The 19,601-nt window shown below is 30.5% G+C and overlaps 2 protein-coding genes across 2 annotated transcripts; one reads left to right on the top strand and one right to left on the bottom strand.

The window, feature by feature from the left end:
• Positions 1–3,891, bottom strand: LOC105964223 (F-box/kelch-repeat protein At3g23880). The gene has a single exon (XM_012988751.2). The coding sequence runs from the start codon at positions 1,301–1,303 to the stop codon at positions 140–142; it is 1,164 nt and encodes a 387-aa protein (XP_012844205.2). The 5' UTR covers positions 1,304–3,891; the 3' UTR covers positions 1–139.
• A 13,417-nt stretch (positions 3,892–17,308) lies between these two features.
• On the top strand, positions 17,309–17,656 carry LOC105964216 (glucan endo-1,3-beta-D-glucosidase). The gene has a single exon (XM_012988745.2). It carries the CDS (start codon positions 17,309–17,311, stop codon positions 17,654–17,656), a length of 348 nt encoding a protein of 115 aa, XP_012844199.2.
• The last annotated feature ends 1,945 nt before the right edge of the window (positions 17,657–19,601 follow it).

Here is a 19,601-nt window from a genome sequence, read left to right as displayed (position 1 = left end):
TTAAACAAAAAATAGATTTAAACCAAAGCAAAATAGTACATTTATTCCAAAGCTTTACCAAAGCTGAAAAACACAGTCGAAACACCACGAACACACTAAAAAGCAAGAAAATCATTACAAAAAAAAAAAAAAAATTCTTTTACATACGGTTCGCCTCATAAGCACAAGGCGAAATGAGGCTCTCCACAAACACATCCGCGTGCTGAACTGCAGCCACACTATCAGTAGGAGGGTACCAGTACGAACAATTCTTCAAAGAGTAAACAACTACAACACATCCGTACAAGAACAATATTCGATCCTCGTCCAATGCAATTACCCTCAACACGTGAGGGTAAAAACCGGGATTACCCAAATGCGAAACCCTAACCACCCTATCCCAAGAATCCACCACCCCGTAATCCTTCATAACCCATAAATCCATATTCGTTCTATGGTCATCGGACAACATACACAGACATCCATTGAACAACCCTAAAGTCAGACAAGGCTCGTCGTACTCCACAATCGCGCAAGTATTGTCTGACGCGTTATACGGCGGGCCCACTCTCGCGTATTCCTCGGTAAACAAATCAAGAGAAACAATACCTGGGTAACTATCCTCGTCCACTAGCCAGTGGAGCTTACCGTTCAAGCACACACCAGAATTATCCAACGGATTCCCGTACTTGAAATCCTCGATTCTCTTCCACGCGTTCGCCCTTAGGCTGAAAATCTCGACTTTGAAAGGACCTGCATGGGAATTACAGAACAAAATAGCGACGACTTTATAATCGTCGGTGAATTCTTCGTAACCGAACCCATCTTTCATATAGAAATCGAATTCAGGGCGGATATTTAAAGGGGGCAAAAGTATTTGCCTCCTGATTGAAGGGTTCCACAAGTAGAACTTCTCTTCGTTCAAGGCGACGCAAACCATGCCGCGACAAGAGCCGACTATCCGCATGGGTACGTCTGGATAACCAGCGTTGTAAGAAACCGAAGTGATCGGTTCGGTTTCGGTTTCGGTTTCTTCTTCATCCATCAAGTGACGGAGAGGGAAAATTCTGAAGTGGTTTTGTGGATCGGCGGATACGCATATGAGACGAGTGTGTGAGTGCGTGGTGTTGTTTTTCAGTGAGGTGTCGAGATGGAGCTTGATGAAAACAGGGCTCGAGATTATCGAGAGCCACGATTTCGAAACGCACCTGAATCTCACGAGAGGCTTCACCGGGAGTCTTTTGAGAATTTCCTCGATTATTTCTTCCGGGAATTCGTGAACTTCACTGCTTTCGCCTTCCATTTTGGATTGTGATTGCCCCATGGAGGGTGCTAGAGCATCGTATAAAAAATATGTAATATGTGATTGTAAACTTGGATGGTTTTATTTAATTTTTCGGTTGAAGTTAGGTGAATCGTTTTATGGTCGTATTCGAAAATGGACACCTCGCATTTGCTCCTATTCCACGTCATGCGGTGAGAACATAATTCCCGGAAAATAGTAAATGAAATTTTGTTCTAAAGGCGAGATTTCCTAGGCGTGAGGTGATTAGAGACAAGGGTATTATCGACTTTTTTCCCGATTCTTCGATGAGCGGTGCATTGATACAGAACGTGCAAAAAGAGGCATTTACTAGCGAGGAAATTACGACAAAAAAATTGCAACAGAAAGTTAGGTCACATAACATCACACTAATATCGTGGTTTTGCTGAGATATACTTCAGCTAACGTTAGGTAACTTTGGAATTTTACGGAAATTAGTATAGTGAGTGACGACCTCCCTATTACGTCACTACGTTCTGCCTCGGTGTTTCTATAATTTATTTTATGGCCCTCGATTTTCCGATCAAAATCTGTGTGCTAAAGAATATTCTGAACACGACACGTATATATTAGAGGTGATGTAGCTATATTGAACACCTATGCTATTTTCTGATATTATACGAATACCCCACTCAAGCATTCGATTTATTTTCCGAGAACTTAAAATAGTTGTGGAAATCCAGTAAGTCCAATGTTCATAGAAGATTAATTTACTAATCGAATCCTAAAATGCCTGTGATTTTGTGATCAGTAAGAAAAATCACGGATTTTGAAATTTTCACACATGCAATAAGTAACATCATTTGTTGCAATTTTAAACTTAATTGGCGGAATTCGGTAACACACGAACTTCAAATAATAACAATCTGATGATGATTTGATTCAACGAGTGTTTATGTCACGTAATCTTGACAGATTTATGGTTATCAATAAAACATTCCATTTAACTTGTGTGAAATTGTCGAAATCAACAAAGGTTAACTTGCAAAATTTACTGCTTCCTGTCGGGACTAAAAAAGTAATTTTGTTCAGAATCTATCTTACCATTTTCATTTTTATCAGAGAATTCAAATCACAGTCTTATTTCGAATACTACAAAATTGAAAGAAGAATAATATAAAACAATAAAGTTATATCAATTTTCTTAACGACTAACCATTATAGAAGATGGGAGACAACTAAAATCTAATATGAATTTAACGAAATTGGTGAGGACATCTTAAAATACATTCTTTTTTTAAAATTTGTACCGCACCTTGCTAAATTTCTACAAGACGACTTTCTTCCTTATGCATACACTGCATTAAATCAATTTATTATGTTCATTACGCTTTGTCATTTTTATGTATATCAATGTCCGAATACATAAAATATAATGCACTAAAAAGACAAAGTGACGGACATAATACCGTAGGATTCCAAACAGCACCAGTTAAGAAATGTTCCGTCTATTTCGTATATGACTGCATTTTCAAGAATTGTACATTATATTAAATAACATGGTTAAAAAAGGTAAGCCTTTAACCCAAAAAAATGGAAATCAAGCAGGGAAGGAGAGAAATAAGATTCTAATCAATTGCCGGTTTCAAAAGTCACAACTCTCATTTTCAAAACATTAAATGCCTTCCAATAATATTTAGTTATATAATTATAAGATGTACCACAACACATTGTCACAAATTAATTATAAATTCACGAAAAACCCATTTCAAGAAATTTTTGTGCATTATCAATTACATGTGATTTTGACGAGATAGAATGTGCAAGACACCAATTTCGTATTATAGACACAGATCGCAACGTTCTTGAAAAGATACGTAATAGCGAGAAAGATACATTCTCAGTGACATCGTGTCTTGGATCGGAAAGCACGAAACTCGATAAGTATTTCAAGAGTACTACGAGAGTTGAAAACTTCAATCCAAGACTTTGTTACATAATAATGTTGAAATATGAGCTGCTTTGCTCCATATACGAAGGTAGGTTTCACGGTAGCACGTTGGATAGTTTTCTTATTTTACGTAGAAAATGAGGATTAATTAATACCTATTGTATACAAATATCCATTTCTCACAATAAAGTTATTTATCAAGAAATACGAAATGCATTCTCCTTCCTTAATTTCTTTCAATTTAATTATCTCAAACATGGTATCAATCCAGATATTATTTAATCTTCAAAAATAAAATAAATAAATAAATCAAAAATTCACCACTGAATAAGTAAAAACTCATTGCCATTTTCCTATTATCTTAATTGTACCTTGATACTCACCAATTTGAGCAGTTATCTTGCCGTCGACGAAATCCACCACCACCGTGAGCTGCTGCTAGTAATCTCTAGCAAGAGCACCGCCGTAAGCCACCGCAGCTCCACCCCGATTTTCAGCTGCCTAGACGCGCCACCCACTCTCGTCAAAGGTTACGGAAGTGCCGCATTCGCCGGCGACCGCCAGTCATACATATTCAATTCAATGCAGTAAGATTGTTCATACGAGATCTCATTAAGCTGATTGGGTTTGAAACCCTAGAAATGGCGGTAAGATTTTGAATTAATTTGGGGGTTATTAGTACCTACAACCGATATGCTGACCTAGATCGTTAATTGGGTATAAGGTCAATTAATTGCAACTGTAGTTAAAAATTGGGACAAATTGCACTTCTACCCCTATTAATTTCCAATTTTCTCACTTTGACCCATCGAAGAAAAAAGTGAGTCCCCCTTTTAAAATGTTAATTTTGTTGCACGTTGTCCCGATAGCCGAATTGCAATGGTTTATTACTCGAAATTGAGTATTTTGGTTGCACGTTGTCGGTTGTACCTTTAAAGTATTATTTTTTGTTGCACATTACCCCCTTTAAAATATTGTATGCATATTGTCCATCTAAAATGTTAGTTTGTTGCATGCTGCCCACCGGGAATTGGATTTTGAGGTAAATTGCTTTTTTTTTTTTGGCTATAATTTAATTAAAAAAATGACTTCATGGCTATGTAGCACGAAAACGGAAACGGTAATACGGGGAAATGGGGAAACGGATTCGGAGAAACGGCATATCCCAAAAATGGGGATATCAGAGTTTGAGGGAAACGTGTAAATAGTAAAAGTATAGGGGTATATTTATAAATATGTTGTATAAACATATATAAGTTTTATTTATATATAAAAAAAATTTATATATTTTCATGCAAACATATTCGAAATAAATTTTACTATCAATTTGCAATTGATCATTAAATCATGTTAATAATCAGGGAATCAACAAAAATATTAGAAATTTTGCTACTCAAACATGTTTCTAACTTTTAAGAAATTGTAAAAATGGCCATAAGTTGTCCCAAACTGGGTCAACTGAATTCGAACTTGGATCAATTGTCACAAGTTCATTTGTTCCAACAGCTAGACCATCATTTGCAGGACGTATACATCTATTTTCCTTCTATAGCACGCGTTCGATATTTCAACTCTTCTGTAGTGCAAAACAATTGCCTCTTACATACCTCGGGGCGCCATTATTTCAAGGGAGAGGTAAATAGGTTTATTTTGAGGACCTCAACAAAAAAATTACAAGGAAGATAGAGGGGTGATCGGAAGTCTAAGTTTTTATCCTTCGGTGGGAAGATCACGCGCATTAAAGCTATTTTATCCAATATCCCCATACATACGTTGTCTTGTGTTGTGGTTCTTACTAAATCGAGTTTTAAAATGGATAGAGTCGATTTTGTGTGCTTTCTTATGGGATAGCAATGGCTCTAGAAAAATGTATTGGTTAGCTTGTGATTCATCAAAGTTTTTCGGCTATTGGTAGCGTTCATATATATACGTACAGGGAGCAAAATATCGCGGTGGATATGTGGACATGCAGAAATGATTTTATCAGAGTACAGGATATTCCTTCCCCGGTGCAGAAACAAATGTTCTTCGTCGATCGAGCGGAGGTTCCTCGTTTTCCGTAGAGGTTGATTGGCATTTGTGAGATATAGGAGATGAGCATGTATTTGGATGGCGCAGTGATAATCCATCGCGAAGGGTGGCTGGCATTATGCATATATGCATTTCTGCCCATTTTTGGCGTCGTTTTGGCGATTTCAGAAGATATTAGTTTTTCTTAGGATTTTTCGATTTTCTTTTTCACCCATCTGTGGGGCTATTGTGTAATAGTTTCTTAGGAGCTTCCATGGAATTTTTTTGCTATTGTAGGGGCACTTGTTGTTCTTGTGTAGGCCCATAAGGTCTTAAAGAGGCCCCAAACTTTTACAGATAATTGAATAATAAATTTTTTTTGGCCAAAAAAAAAAATATATATATGTATATTTCAACCGGAAAAAATTACAGTTTTCATCCCTTAAGTTTGCTCCAATTTCACATTTGGTCCCCATGTTCACAAAAAACACATTTGGTTCCTTATATTTCAAAAATTCAACACTTTTAGTCATTTCCGCCAATTTTCCGCTGAAACTAACGGAATTGAACGTGTTCCCATCACTACCGTATCTGATGGATTAACAGTGAATCGGATTAACAGTAAATCGACGAAAATGACCAAAAGTGTCAAATTAGTGAAGTATGACTATATGAGGGACCAAATGTGTTTTTTGTGTACACGAGGGACAAAATGTGAAATCGTTGCAAATTTGAGGAATGGAAACTGTAAATTTCCCTATTTCAACCTCTTTTCAGTTTCAAACTCAACTCACTGAGTTATGAACATGAAGAAGTATTTCACACGAACACTCCTAATTTACATACTCTATTTTTGGTACGTAATCTTGATTTAATTCGATTTTTTATTCTGTGAATTTTTATTTATTTTGAGATCTCCATAAAAATGTATAATTTGTACTATGATTTTATAAATCAGGCTTGGACTACTTTTTTTTTAAATTTAAAAGAATATAAAATCATGATCAATTAATGACATAATCATGATTTTTTGCCAATCCAATACAACTAATTAAGCTCTAGATTGCAAAAATAACCCTTTTAAATTATCATTGAAACATAATTTATTTCTTTTATATATGAATATATCATGACCAATTATCAATCACATAAGGTCAACGCAATATTTGATTTTACTTTTGTGGATAATATTTTTTTATCGTTTCCAAAATTTTCTACTAATGCAAGTATAATTATCTCATTATATAATTTATAGCTAGCACACAATAAAATAAAATAAAAATAAAAAAATGGCTCATTTGATGAAGAAAAACCTTTTACCCTTGCTCATTCTACTATCAACTCTTTCTTTCCAAGAAACAACGTCGAAAAAATGTCCGTTTTCTCACGAATACGAGGTTCATGTAATCAATTACCTCATCCCGACTTCTAAGATACCGGTATCGGTGCACTGCGAATCTGGAAACGATGATCTCGGAAATCATACGATCCCTCATTTAAACAACGAATTTAACTGGTCGTTTTGCGAAAGTATTTTCCACAACACCTTATTCTTTTGTCGTATTCGATGGGGTTCGAAATATTTGATGTTCGATGTTTATAAATCGGAATGGAGAGATAGGTGCTCTACGCGCGTGTGCTTTTGGGGGGTTCAAAATGATGGTATCTATTTCGGAGATGGTTTGGGTAATGACATGGAGAAATCGTATAGCTGGTAAATGTTTGTATGTGTGTACGTACATGATTTCATGTATTTTGTATCGCTTCGATATATTAATACCAATATCAATAATAAATATTATCAATTTTATTTCTAAGTTTGTTCGATAACTGAAAATATGTTTATTTGAATGGCGGCGTAATGGGAAAAATACAGTTTTCATCCCTTAATTTTACATCTATTTAATATTTGATCTCCTATGTTTTAAAAAAAGTACATTTAGTCCCTCATGTTTAAAAAAATCAACACTTTTAGTCCTTTGTCAATTTCCCGTTAGTACTAATGGAATCAAGCGTGTTCAATTCCCATGATTACCTTAAGTGACGAACAAACGGTAAACTGACGGAAATGACCAAAAGTGTTAAATTATTGAAACATAAGGGACCAAATGTATTTTTTGTGAACATGAGGACCAAATATGAAATCAGTGCAAACTTGAGGGATGAAAATTGTATGTTTCCCATGGCGTAATTTTACTACATCATCCCTCGAAAATGTAGAAACTAAAATATAAGTCTATTTACAGATTGCATTTCCAACAATATATAAATAAAAGTAAATTATGAATGTGAAACCTTTGTATGGGTGTGGAGGGTGGGGCAAAATATGGTGGTGAACTAAGAGAAGGAAAAAAAATATTTTTTATGGACTAAAATGTATAAAATTTAAATCTTGGGGGGGCCAAAGTCTATAAATGAATAGACAAATACCAAAATAAAATAAAATAAATTAACAGAAAATTGGCAAAAAAAAATAAAAAATTCTGCAGGGGCGGGAGCCCCCCCAAGCCTACACATGGATTGCCTAGCCGATTGGGCTCACCAACACCCGCAGCATATGAAAAAAATTATGCATTATAAGTGGGCATTTTTATTTTTTTTAGGGGGGCAAATAGACTAAAATAACCCACTTTAGGGGTTATTTTGTAATAGATTGTTATAGGGCTATTTATTGTCCATTTTTATCCCAGTCTTCTTAAGGTTACTCTTTTCCTTTTAATTTGTAGGACCACAAGGTTTTTAACGAGGCTCCGTTATACTTTCATAAGTATATAATGGGATAAAATAAATTTGGCCACAAAAAAAAAAAAAAACTCGAGAGTCCATAAACTTTAACACTTAAACTCACAGCTATTTTACGTTTTTCGTATTTAATTCAAAATAAATCTAAAATACTACCTCCTAATTCGATATACAATAATTCGACACACTGTAAAATACTGAAAATTTGATTATTCATATGCAGTTATCATCTCATTTTTACTTTAGGTATTAAATTTGATCATATTGTGTAATATATTTACTCACAATTATAACCAATAACCATCTAATTTCATATATAATTGACTTTTTAGATTACAATGATTATATGCAATATAATCACAATCTAATTTCATATATAATTGACTTTTTAAATTACAATGATTATATGCAATATAATCACAAAAATCTAATTTCATATATAATTGACTTTTTAAATTATAACTAGTATCTCACCCGTGCGATGCACGGAATCAAATTTTAGATCAAAAGAAATTATTCTAAATCACCGAACTAAAAAAAGTCGAGGATTTAAGTCGAATACGACCGAACAAAAAATAACAATTTCGTATTTTATATCATCACCAAAAAGTCTACATAAATATAAAATGGCAATCTTGTACAAACCATCCACGCCGAAATGCCACAACCAACTCCAAGTGGGGAATCGAATGAATGGACCACTCTTGTACATTAATCTGAATGTTGGTACAATATAACACGAAGCTACGGTCACGAACAATGAAAATACATTTAAATAAAATAATATAGTAAAAACTTTAATTAATTGATATATAATATGATATAGTCCAAAAAAAAAAAATATCCATTCCATCTGATTTAAATACAAAACTTAAACAAAAATAATAATAAAATAAAATATAAAATAAATACTTGTGATATAAAATATACAATACCTCATCTGACCCAAATCGTAAAACTATCTCGCCCAATGCACTCGAATCCTTAACATGAAATTTAGTTATCAAAGTGATATTTTATACATGCATTGAAATCCTTTACAACTCATCTAATACCTTGTGAGTAACCTACACATTTTGAATTGTTCATATTCTCTCAGTCGTACACATTACTGAATAATAAATCACCTAAAAATGTAAAATAAATACAATTTATATAAAATTACCTAGATTAAAAAAATTCATTGGAGCGGCACTAATGTACATTAGAGATAAAGTTTTTTGTTATAAAATCACAAAATTTTGTGCTATACCTTCATAATCACTTATAAACCCTCCTTGTAGACAAAATTGTTAATAACATTATTCGCCTGATTCCAGCTTGATAAATTTCGTTATGCTACCCATACTCTATTCTCTGCATTACGATATATAATTGTCCATGCAACTTGTAATACTAATATTGATACTAATACTAATACTAATACTAATACTAATACTAATACTAATACTAATACTAATACTAATACTAATACTAATTATACTAATTATACTAATATTAATACTAATATCAATACTAATACTAATACTAATACTAATACTAATACTAATACTAATACTAATACTAATACAAATGCTAATGCTAATACTAATGCTAATACTAATACTAATACTAATAGTATATTAATAACGATAATAGTGATACATATATTGATACATATTATATTCACTAATATTAATACTAATACCAATACTAATACTAATGTGAATACTGATACTAACACTAATACTAATACTAATACTAATACTAATACTGATACTGATACTAATGTTAATGGTGATGCTAATGATAATGATAAAAGTAATGCTAATGCTGATACCGATCCCGTTACCGATACCGATATCGGTGCCGATACTAATACTGATACTGATAGTAATCCTTATATTCGTACTCAAAATTATACTTATAATCGTACTCATACTTTATTATTAAACAAACCAAAATACTTACGGACTACCATAAAGTGTGCATGTAGTACATGTAGATGGTAGAAAATATAAGATTTCAAAATTCAAAAATTTCAATTGGGCGCCAATAGCATATCGGTTTTCCTAAAAGCATTAACTCTGAATGGGAGGAGTATAAATTTTACCAAAAAAATATATATTGTTATATAATTGGACATAAATGATTCAAATGTATGTCTCAATTAAAATTTTATTAACGTAAATATTTAAATTAAAAAATAATACAAAAAAAAGACATTAAAAATTACGTTTCTCGGAACATTAAATTAAATAAGATAATATTTTTTGAATTTATAAAATATAAAATTCATAAAAGAATATGTATATACAAAAGTTAAGTAGGAAACAATTTAATTATACAAAAATAAAAGCTGACAAATAATTAATTGACTAAAATGCATAAGCAATTTAGTTCAACTAAGCGATTTCAAAGTTTGACATAAGCATCTTGACACATGTCATTCGTTAAGGCAATAATTTTTTTTAAAATATTTTATATAGATTAGTATAATATAAATCATGCCTATTGTCCTTTTTGGTTATATGCAAATTAAATTTCTCGGACGTAGTATTGTATTGCAATTCATTATTTATCATGCCTACAATAATTTTGATAATAAAAGATCATTTATAAAAACAGTTATGATATTTAAAATTTCAATTAATCTAATTTCCTTTCTTATAATATGAATATAACACACTATTTTATATTTAAAATTTCTTTCACTTTTATGAGGAGAGTAATACAAAAGGTATTGATTGTTGTTTGATGATGTCACATGCTTATTTGAAAAATTAGCGTATTAAATAAACTCACGCAATTTTTATTTATACCAAAACACATTATGCTATTCGGATCATGAAGGCAAGATTAAAACACTTCTAATTATAATCAATGATTTTTTTTTTTTTTTTTTTTTGCGTATTTATGTAATTTATCACGTCAACTAATTAAAACTTGATATTCATAAGTTCAAATAAATATATAAGATTGGGAGGACATATTAAAATAATCTATCCATTTAAGGTAATTAAAAAAATATAATTTGAGGAAATAAAAAAATTAAAAACTCGTATAGTTTTGAAAATAAGATTTGAATATATCAAATTCATATCAATATTTTTGACAAAGTTAAAATAAATTAATATGTAAATTGATTGGAATATATTGATAACAAACATGACAAAAATAAAGGAAACAGAAAGTAGATAATGACGAGTGAATGTCAAACGAATGTAAGGAAATAGTAATTCTCATCGAAACATTATTAAGTGAATAGAGATACTAACAAAATTTATAATACAATATATCATTTAATGTGATAGATTCTTTAAAATTGAATCATGTAGACAAAAAAATTGACGTATATACGAAAGACTTGTCTTAATCGATTGGGATAATATATAATGTTAAAACTATTTACCATGAATAATCAAAGTGCGGCAAACACTTATATAAAATTTTGTAACCTACTAAAAAAATGGGAAGATAAGCCTAATAGTAGCTTTGCCAAATTAAAGAATGGGTCAATGGCGTTCATACTTCATACAACTATAATGTTGCAGTCAAACTTCCTTGAATCCCATTTTGCATTTCTAATTTCTTTATAGTCTCATTTATTCTGTGAATTTGTATATGTACCTGTATGCTTTGTATTTTCCACTCAAACAACGTAACTGGGTAATTCCACTATATATTTTTGCCTATTTTTCAATAGTTGCACAAGTGCACATGATTTCGCCTCAACTAAGTGGCTAAATTTTGTCACTTCTATATAACAAAAAAAAAACAAATCATATATCAAATTGTGTTAATGATACAAATAAATAAATAGAAAATTAATTTTTTTTTTTAGAAAACTATATAATAAAATATTCGTATTATAAAAATTATTGAATAATAAAAGAAATAATTGTGAATAAAAAATGTAAGCAACCCCGTTTCGATGAATTATGTATGATCGAAGTTGGATTCGTGAAAATACTCTGCAAGAAAAACATAAAACATATAACATGTTATTATTTAACTAAATAGAAATATCAAATGGAGTTAAAAACATATATAAAAAATTACGAAAACATAAACATATAAATACCAACAAAAAATAAGAGAAGAAAAATGCACAAAAAATATAAACAAAAAAAAAAAAATCAAATTCAATGTAATGTACATTATACTATGTGTAGAAAATGGTTGGGGTAGTGTGAATAAAATGAATGGGGATTATATAATTTTGATTAGGATATATCGTTTAGGAAATTTTATGAATTCAAATTTCAAATTAATTGGTCATGGGCGGCAATAAAAGTGAAACGAAAAAATAATAAAAAAAATATGATCAAAAGTCCTCACATTTCGGATTTTAGTAATGGAATATTAACAAAATCATTAAATAGAATACATAACTGAATATACATATATCATATTGGTTCCAAAACTCAACTCAAATCAAAATCGGATACCATAACTGAATATACACATGCCCCATATGCCATTGATTGGATTTTTTTTTTTACCAAAATTGGATAACTAAAAGAATTATCATAAATAAGTAATCATTCAAAGTCTAAATTAATTGGGAGAGTATTTTGGCAACATATTAAAAGGAAAACTTAAATATTCAAATTTTATAAAATTTGAAATCCGGATAATTGATTAATTTGTTACATTAAAATATAAAAATGCATAAGATAGTAGTAGAACTAATTTTATCAGAAATTAAATAAAAGAAAATTAATAGTATGTATATTTAAATAATTATTGCATTACAATAATTATTAGATGATATTAATTTTAATATGCAATTTCAAATTTCAAATTTACTTTCGGATTTTGAATTTTTACGTGATTTTAATTTATAACACGAATTATTTTCATTCTAAAATATTGGAAGACTTGAAAAAATATTAATAGAACTAATTAGATCAGAAATTAAAAAAAATTAGAATAAAAGAAATTAGTTTTATTAATTAAATAATTCATGAAACATTAAATGGAAGAAACGTGTACAATATATATTATAAAATATGGAAATGACTCAGACATACTAATAAATATCATGCAAAATATGAAAACCATGTATAGTTTATATTATGCAATTCGTATATATTATCAAAAAATCTCGCAATAAACTCAACTTGTTATGTTATTATCATATATTGAAATGATAAAAACTTATGATATTATGGTATATAATATACATATTATAGAGAAATGATTTATATAATAAATGCATATCCAAATTTTAGAAAAATTTCAAAATATATGAAATATACATACATTTGTTTTTGTATTTTAATAATAAAAATATAAATTTCATAATATATAAAAATTAAATTTTTCAATTCGGTTTAAACATTTAAGTCTATAAATATACTATATTTGCAAGAATTAAAATAAATGAAAATTAATATGATATCAAAATACATGGAATGATGTTAATGTAAATTTTTAATTATAAAAATACTATATTTTCAAGGAACATAAAATGCAAGATCCAGAGCATGGAACGACTTTGATTGATTCCCTACATGAGACGCACATACATGGATCGACATTAGGATCAAAATACGCGTTGCAAAGAACACATTGTTTGAAATGAGCGCAAATAATTTTTTTGATCTTCATAAAGTACGAACGCGCGACTTTATTTAATAAACTGCGTGAAAACAATTAAAAAAATATATTAAAATTAAAACCCAAAAAAAAGAAATACAAATAGTACTAATATGTATATATAAAAGTAATTATAAAAAAAAATGTAATATGAAACTGTATAATACGAACATTGTGCACTTTGTAATCGAATGGTGGTAGATAAAAATGAAATGAACATTGAGGGGTTTATATAGTATTGAAAATGAACTTAATTCTATGGAAAATTTAAAATTCAAAAGATTTATATATTAGTGAATCAAATCAAATCAAACAAATAAAGGAAACAACCCAAAAAAAATAAAATAATAACTTGTGGAAAAAAATCTTGCAATATAAAAACATTAAATATGAAGATACGATTTTTATTTTTTACCATTCAATTTTGAATTAAAGTGTAAATTAAATCAATCAAAGATGATATGGAAGAATCTTGGAATATTAAAGATTCCTTTGTATTGGTGATTTGATATTTTATTTAAAATAGTAATTGACAAATATAATGCATAATCCGGTTTATAGTCTGAAACATATTATATAATAAATAGTGTTTTCGAAATGTACTTTAAAACTACTGCATTTAGAAAACAATTTCTTGTCCTAACAATTGCGGGCTCGAGATCACAAAAAATTTAGAAAACAAAAAATATGCTTTAAATTGTTAAAATATACTGCATTTAAATTATTAAATTTTCAAATTTCAAAATATTGCATATTTATTAAATAGAATAATTATTTTTAATTTGAAATATGGTACGATAAAAATTATATACAAAAAATATTGTATATTTATTAAATAGTTCAATTAAAAAATAAAACATTTTATTATTATTATTTTTAATGGAATGGATATTCGAATATTTTAAAATATTGAAAATTTAAAAAAAAAACAAAAAAAGAAAACAACAACAATATATTCCTTAATTTTAATATTTAGTATTTAAAAAAAAAAAAATTTTATGAAATTTTTTTGAATATTCGTAAAAAAATTGAGTTTCATGATTTTTTTTCAATAAATATATTTTGAAATACTGAAAATATAAATAAGATTTTTTTTTATTTCGAATTTATAAAATATTAACTTCGGAGATAATATATATACATGTGGTAATTATTTAATGATTGTGTAAATGTAAAATAGGAAAAAATTTAAAAACATCCATAAATAAAAATGCCACCTAATCAATTGAAGAATCCACCTCATCAATTGAACTCCAACTAAGCAATTTTGACAAATGACATCATCATTTGCCACATGTCAATCATTGAGGGCATAGATCCTCTTTTTATATTATATATAGAAGATTATATGCAATATAATCACAATCTAATTTCATAAATAATTGACCTTTTAAATTACAATATTATATGGAATATAATCACAATCTAACTTCATAAATAATTGACTTTTTAAATTACAATGATTATATGGAATATAATCACAATCTAATTTCATAAATAATTGACCTTTTAAATTACAATAACTATATGGAATATAATCACAATATAATTTCATAAATAATTGACTTTCTAAATTAGAATGATTATATGCAATATAATCACATTGGATTGGTTAAAAACAATTTGCAGATTATATGTCTAATGTTACTATTTAAACTCAATGTACTTGTCCATTTTTTTCATCACTGCAGAGAAAAACCTTAACCTAAAATAACAACACTAGACAAGATCGAAATGGACAAAATCAATGTCTCTTTGTTACTAATTTGTTGTTTATTTGGTGTTGTTGTGTATGGTTACGAGACAAACTTCGAACCAAATGGTGAGAAGGTATTAGCCAACAGTTGGTGCATTTCCAATATACAAGCTTCTCAAGACAGTTTGCTCGGACTTATAAACTATGGTTGTGGAGTTGTTGACTGTTCGGCCATTCAACCAGGCGGTCTATGTTATGATCCCAACACTATAACGAGTCATGCAAATTACGTTCTGAATCTGATCTACGTCAAGAATCGAACATGCGATTGGCATATTGGTATGGTAGTACAAATTGATCCTTCATATGGAAATTGCAAGTATCCATGATTCCCGAAGGATTATTCACGAATATTAAGAGAGATTTTGTAAGAGTTATAAGACTCGTTCGATAATTTCTCCAAAATCTATACTAAATAAATGGTTTTTTTCCTTGGTTAAAAAGTATTATTATATACTAAATCTATTTGTTGTTTTTTTGAAATTTGTATTGAGAATTTCGTATAATGCAACTAAAATAATTACATAAAAGGACAACGTAACAATCAAGCCATAATCATATTATAAAAATAAAGTAATTCATCAACGTAGATTTAATTTTATAGTGCCTCTTTTTTAAGACGAGCTTATTTAATTTATAGTAATTTTGAGTCTCTAAATTGGTCTATAAAATAAAATTTAGTGAACTATTTTAGAGTCACTATTGAGGATTTTGAGACAGAGAAATTATAATAATTAATATAGGTTATTAGTGTAACTGCAAAATAGTCACGTGTGATCGAAATTCAACGACAAAAGATTTTAAAGAACTCATTTGTGACTCACATGCAAGATGTACATTTTTGCTGCCATTTTCAGGCAAAACAAGAAAAATATATACTCCGTCTATTCCAAAATAATTGACGTTTTAGGTTGGTGCACACATATTAAGAAAACTAATAACTATGTGTGGATTTTAGAATATTGTATATAAATTGTATATTTCCTCTGTTACATAATAATTGTCACTTTTGAAAAATATGTTTATTTGATATATTATCTGTCACTTTAAATTTTCAAAACTAGCAGAGCCCGATCTCCTTCGTCAACCAAAATCAAAAGGAAAAACAAAAAAACAAAAAAGTGGCGTAAATACCCCTCCCCACCCCCCCAGTTGTTAGTTGTCAGATTGACCTTAACACCGTTTGGTCTAAGCTCTGAAATTACAAAAACGCCACCCATATTCACAGTTTAAATAATTATTAAAAAAAACAAATAAAAAAATAACATAAAAAATAAAGCAAAAAATTCAAAACAACGAGGCCCACGACGACAATCACAATTTATTTTTATTTTTTATTTATGTATATAATTATTTAAATTGAGAGGAGTGGTTTTAATTTTTTGTAATTTTCAGATCTTAGACCTAACGGTGTTAAGGTCAAATGTCTAAAAACTAAAGGCAAGTGCCACATTGAGACAATTTTTTAAGCGCATGGGGTAAACTAATGCAATCGAGAGTAAAAAATAGTAAAATAATATCGAGACAAAGTATAGGGGGAAAAGTAAAATTTACCCTTGAAAATATAAGTAATGTAGCATTAAAATTGTAAAGTAACATCGAACAAAAGAAATACTGCATTAATGAGGTGTAATCAATCCACGTTCAATTTTTTTTAATATTGCATATCAATTCCCCTCAAAACGTACGTGACTTTCCTAGGAAACAGATATTTACCTTATAAAAATACATGTTTTCCTTGTTGTAATTTTGTTACAGTATCATATTATAAACTCATCTCATCTTTACTTACGGTTTAAATTTAATTATGTCTCGATATTTTTTTTTTTTTTTTTTTAATATTACACAATCCTCTGACTGTGTAATATATATATTCACTTACAATTAGAATCAATTACCATATAAGTTTCATATAATTGATTTTACGTAGCAACTAGCTACTATTTAAACTCAATGAACTTGTCCATTTTTTTCTCATTATTGCAAAGAAAAACCTTAACAAAAACACATAGACAAGAATATAATGGACAAAGTCAATATGTCTTTGTTTTTAATTTTTTGTCTATTTGGTGCCGTATACGGTTACGAGACAAACTCGAAACCAAGTGGTCAGAAGGATGTACCCGACACGTGGTGCATTGCCAAACCGGATGCTCCTCAAGACAAGTTGCAAGGCTTTATAAACTATGCTTGTGGAGAACTTGACTGTGGGGTCGTTCAACCGGGCGGTCAATGTTACGATCCCAACACTGTGTTGAGTCATGCAAGTTACGTTCTAGATCTGATCTACATCTATCAAAAATCGTGCAATCCGGATATTGGCGTAATAACAACAGTTGATCCTTCATACGGAGATTGCAAGTATCCATGAATAAACGAGATTTTGAAAGATTAGATACTAAATCTATTTATTGTTTTTTGAAATTTTTTATATGAGATTTCCTTGACAAATGAGATTAAATGAGTGTTTTTCTTCATGACATGCATAATATATTTTGTCTTTAATAAATGATTTATTACTATTAAAAAAATATCTAAAGTATTTGATACAAAATTCGTGCACATGTGAATGTGCAGTGCAAGTAGCATATTGGATCAATAAATTAAAGGGTATAAATTAAGGCTAATTACACCTTAAACTTGTAAGGTCTAATTACCAAAAAACCAAAAAAAAAAGAAAAATAACACACATCATTATTTGCATAATTATTATTTATTACAACCACCCTCATGTATTCGGATGCTAATGTGGTTTGTGTACCAATGTTGGCAACCGGTCTTAACGCCCTTGAATATGGGTCGTTTGCTATGGATTTGTCGCCGGAGTAAGTGCCGCGTAAGGTGAAAACTTGCAAGTACAAATGACCATCAAAGTAAAATCCAGCGATCATGTGGACATGTATCGGATAATAGTGGACGCGAAGCCCGGCACACACGAGAAAGAACTTGCCAACTTTTACATTCAGGCATAGAAAAAAGGATAGAAAAACAAAGAGAGAAATTATTGTTATTAGTGCAAAATAATAAATGACTGGTTAATTTGAAAAAATGAAATTTATGGTATTTTTGTTTCAGTATATGTAATGAAGAAAATAAATAAAACTCGTGCATTTCTAGTACTGTTGGGGATAATAATTAAATAGTTATATATATATATATATATATATATATATATATAGCTCACCTAGGGTGGTGTAGAAAATGAACTGGGAGAGCAAAGCGGATCAGTAGCTTGACAACTTGATGATCCTGAGGTACCTGCGATCATAGAACACATGAACTAAGCCGGGGGTTGATCCGGCGGAAACCCCTCCGACGCTCAAGTCAGACGTGCTGATCATAGAAAATGTCCAGAGAATACGTATTGTAGTATTGCTCAGTTAATAGGACGTACCTTAATAAAATGAGTAAAACCTCTATTTATATGTCGTTTATCGGGTTGGGTTTGCTTTGTTGGGCCCAAGCCTTACTTGAAGGTGTTTGGGCCTCGGTGATATTGGTCTTCGATATTGGGCTCGTAGCCCAGTAGGTAAAGAAATTGTAGGCCCATTGGGTTGGCCCAATTAGGCATATCATTAAGCCTCCCCCACTCTCGAGTCGATGTGGGGGCCATGTCGAAATGGGTTCTCAATCGTGTCGAGAGTGAAAATTGTAGTGTTCGTTCTTTGGCATATGGCCTGATGGTGTGCGAAAATGCATTGGAGCGTGTGTCGGAGGGGCGTGAATGCGCGTTGGCGCGTAGCGCGACTAAGTTGTCGCTATGTAAGTTATTTGAGTCGCCGGTGTTGTCCCGCGACGATGTAGTAGCGAATTGTCTCCTCGTGGGAGTTGTCTCGTCGCGGGGTAATATAGTTGATCGAGTTATCTCCTCGTGGGAGTTGTTTCGCGATAATGTGGTAGCACGGATCAAGTAATCTCCTCGTGGGAGTTGTCTCGTCGTGGGGTAATAGAGTTGATCGAGTTATCTCCTCGTGGGAGTTGTCTCGTGATAATGTAGTAGCACGGAGCTAGTATTCTCCTCGTGGGAGTTGTTATTTATCGACATTGTCAATGTTTTGACGCGTTGCTTGTATGTGTTTACATATAGCCTTGTGCATGATGTACTTGAGGAGGGGATCAGGCTCTCAAGAGTTTTTTTATGGGGATCGTGCCCCTTGTTAGACCTCGTGGGTCGTAAGTATGTTTGGACCGTGGCCACGTTTTAATGAAGGACCCATCGAAAACAAGTAGATAAATTTTGAGTAATCAAGCTGGCCAGGCTATATAGATTCTCATAATATCTCTAAGTGTTTCTAGGGTTGTAATCGTGCTAACTT

Source organism: Erythranthe guttata, chromosome 7 (genome assembly GCF_056151865.1).
Source record: "Erythranthe guttata isolate IM_541 chromosome 7, IM_541, whole genome shotgun sequence".
Taxonomy (NCBI): domain Eukaryota; kingdom Viridiplantae; phylum Streptophyta; class Magnoliopsida; order Lamiales; family Phrymaceae; genus Erythranthe; species Erythranthe guttata.
This window is presented reverse-complemented; position numbering and strand designations above follow the sequence as displayed.

Excerpts from the sequence above, each read along its gene's own strand:
- LOC105964216 (XM_012988745.2), top strand. The coding sequence starts at position 17,309 with ATGGACAAAGTCAATATGTCTTTGTTTTTAATTTTTTGTCTATTTGGT.
- LOC105964223 (XM_012988751.2), bottom strand. The coding sequence starts at position 1,303 with ATGGGGCAATCACAATCCAAAATGGAAGGCGAAAGCAGTGAAGTTCAC.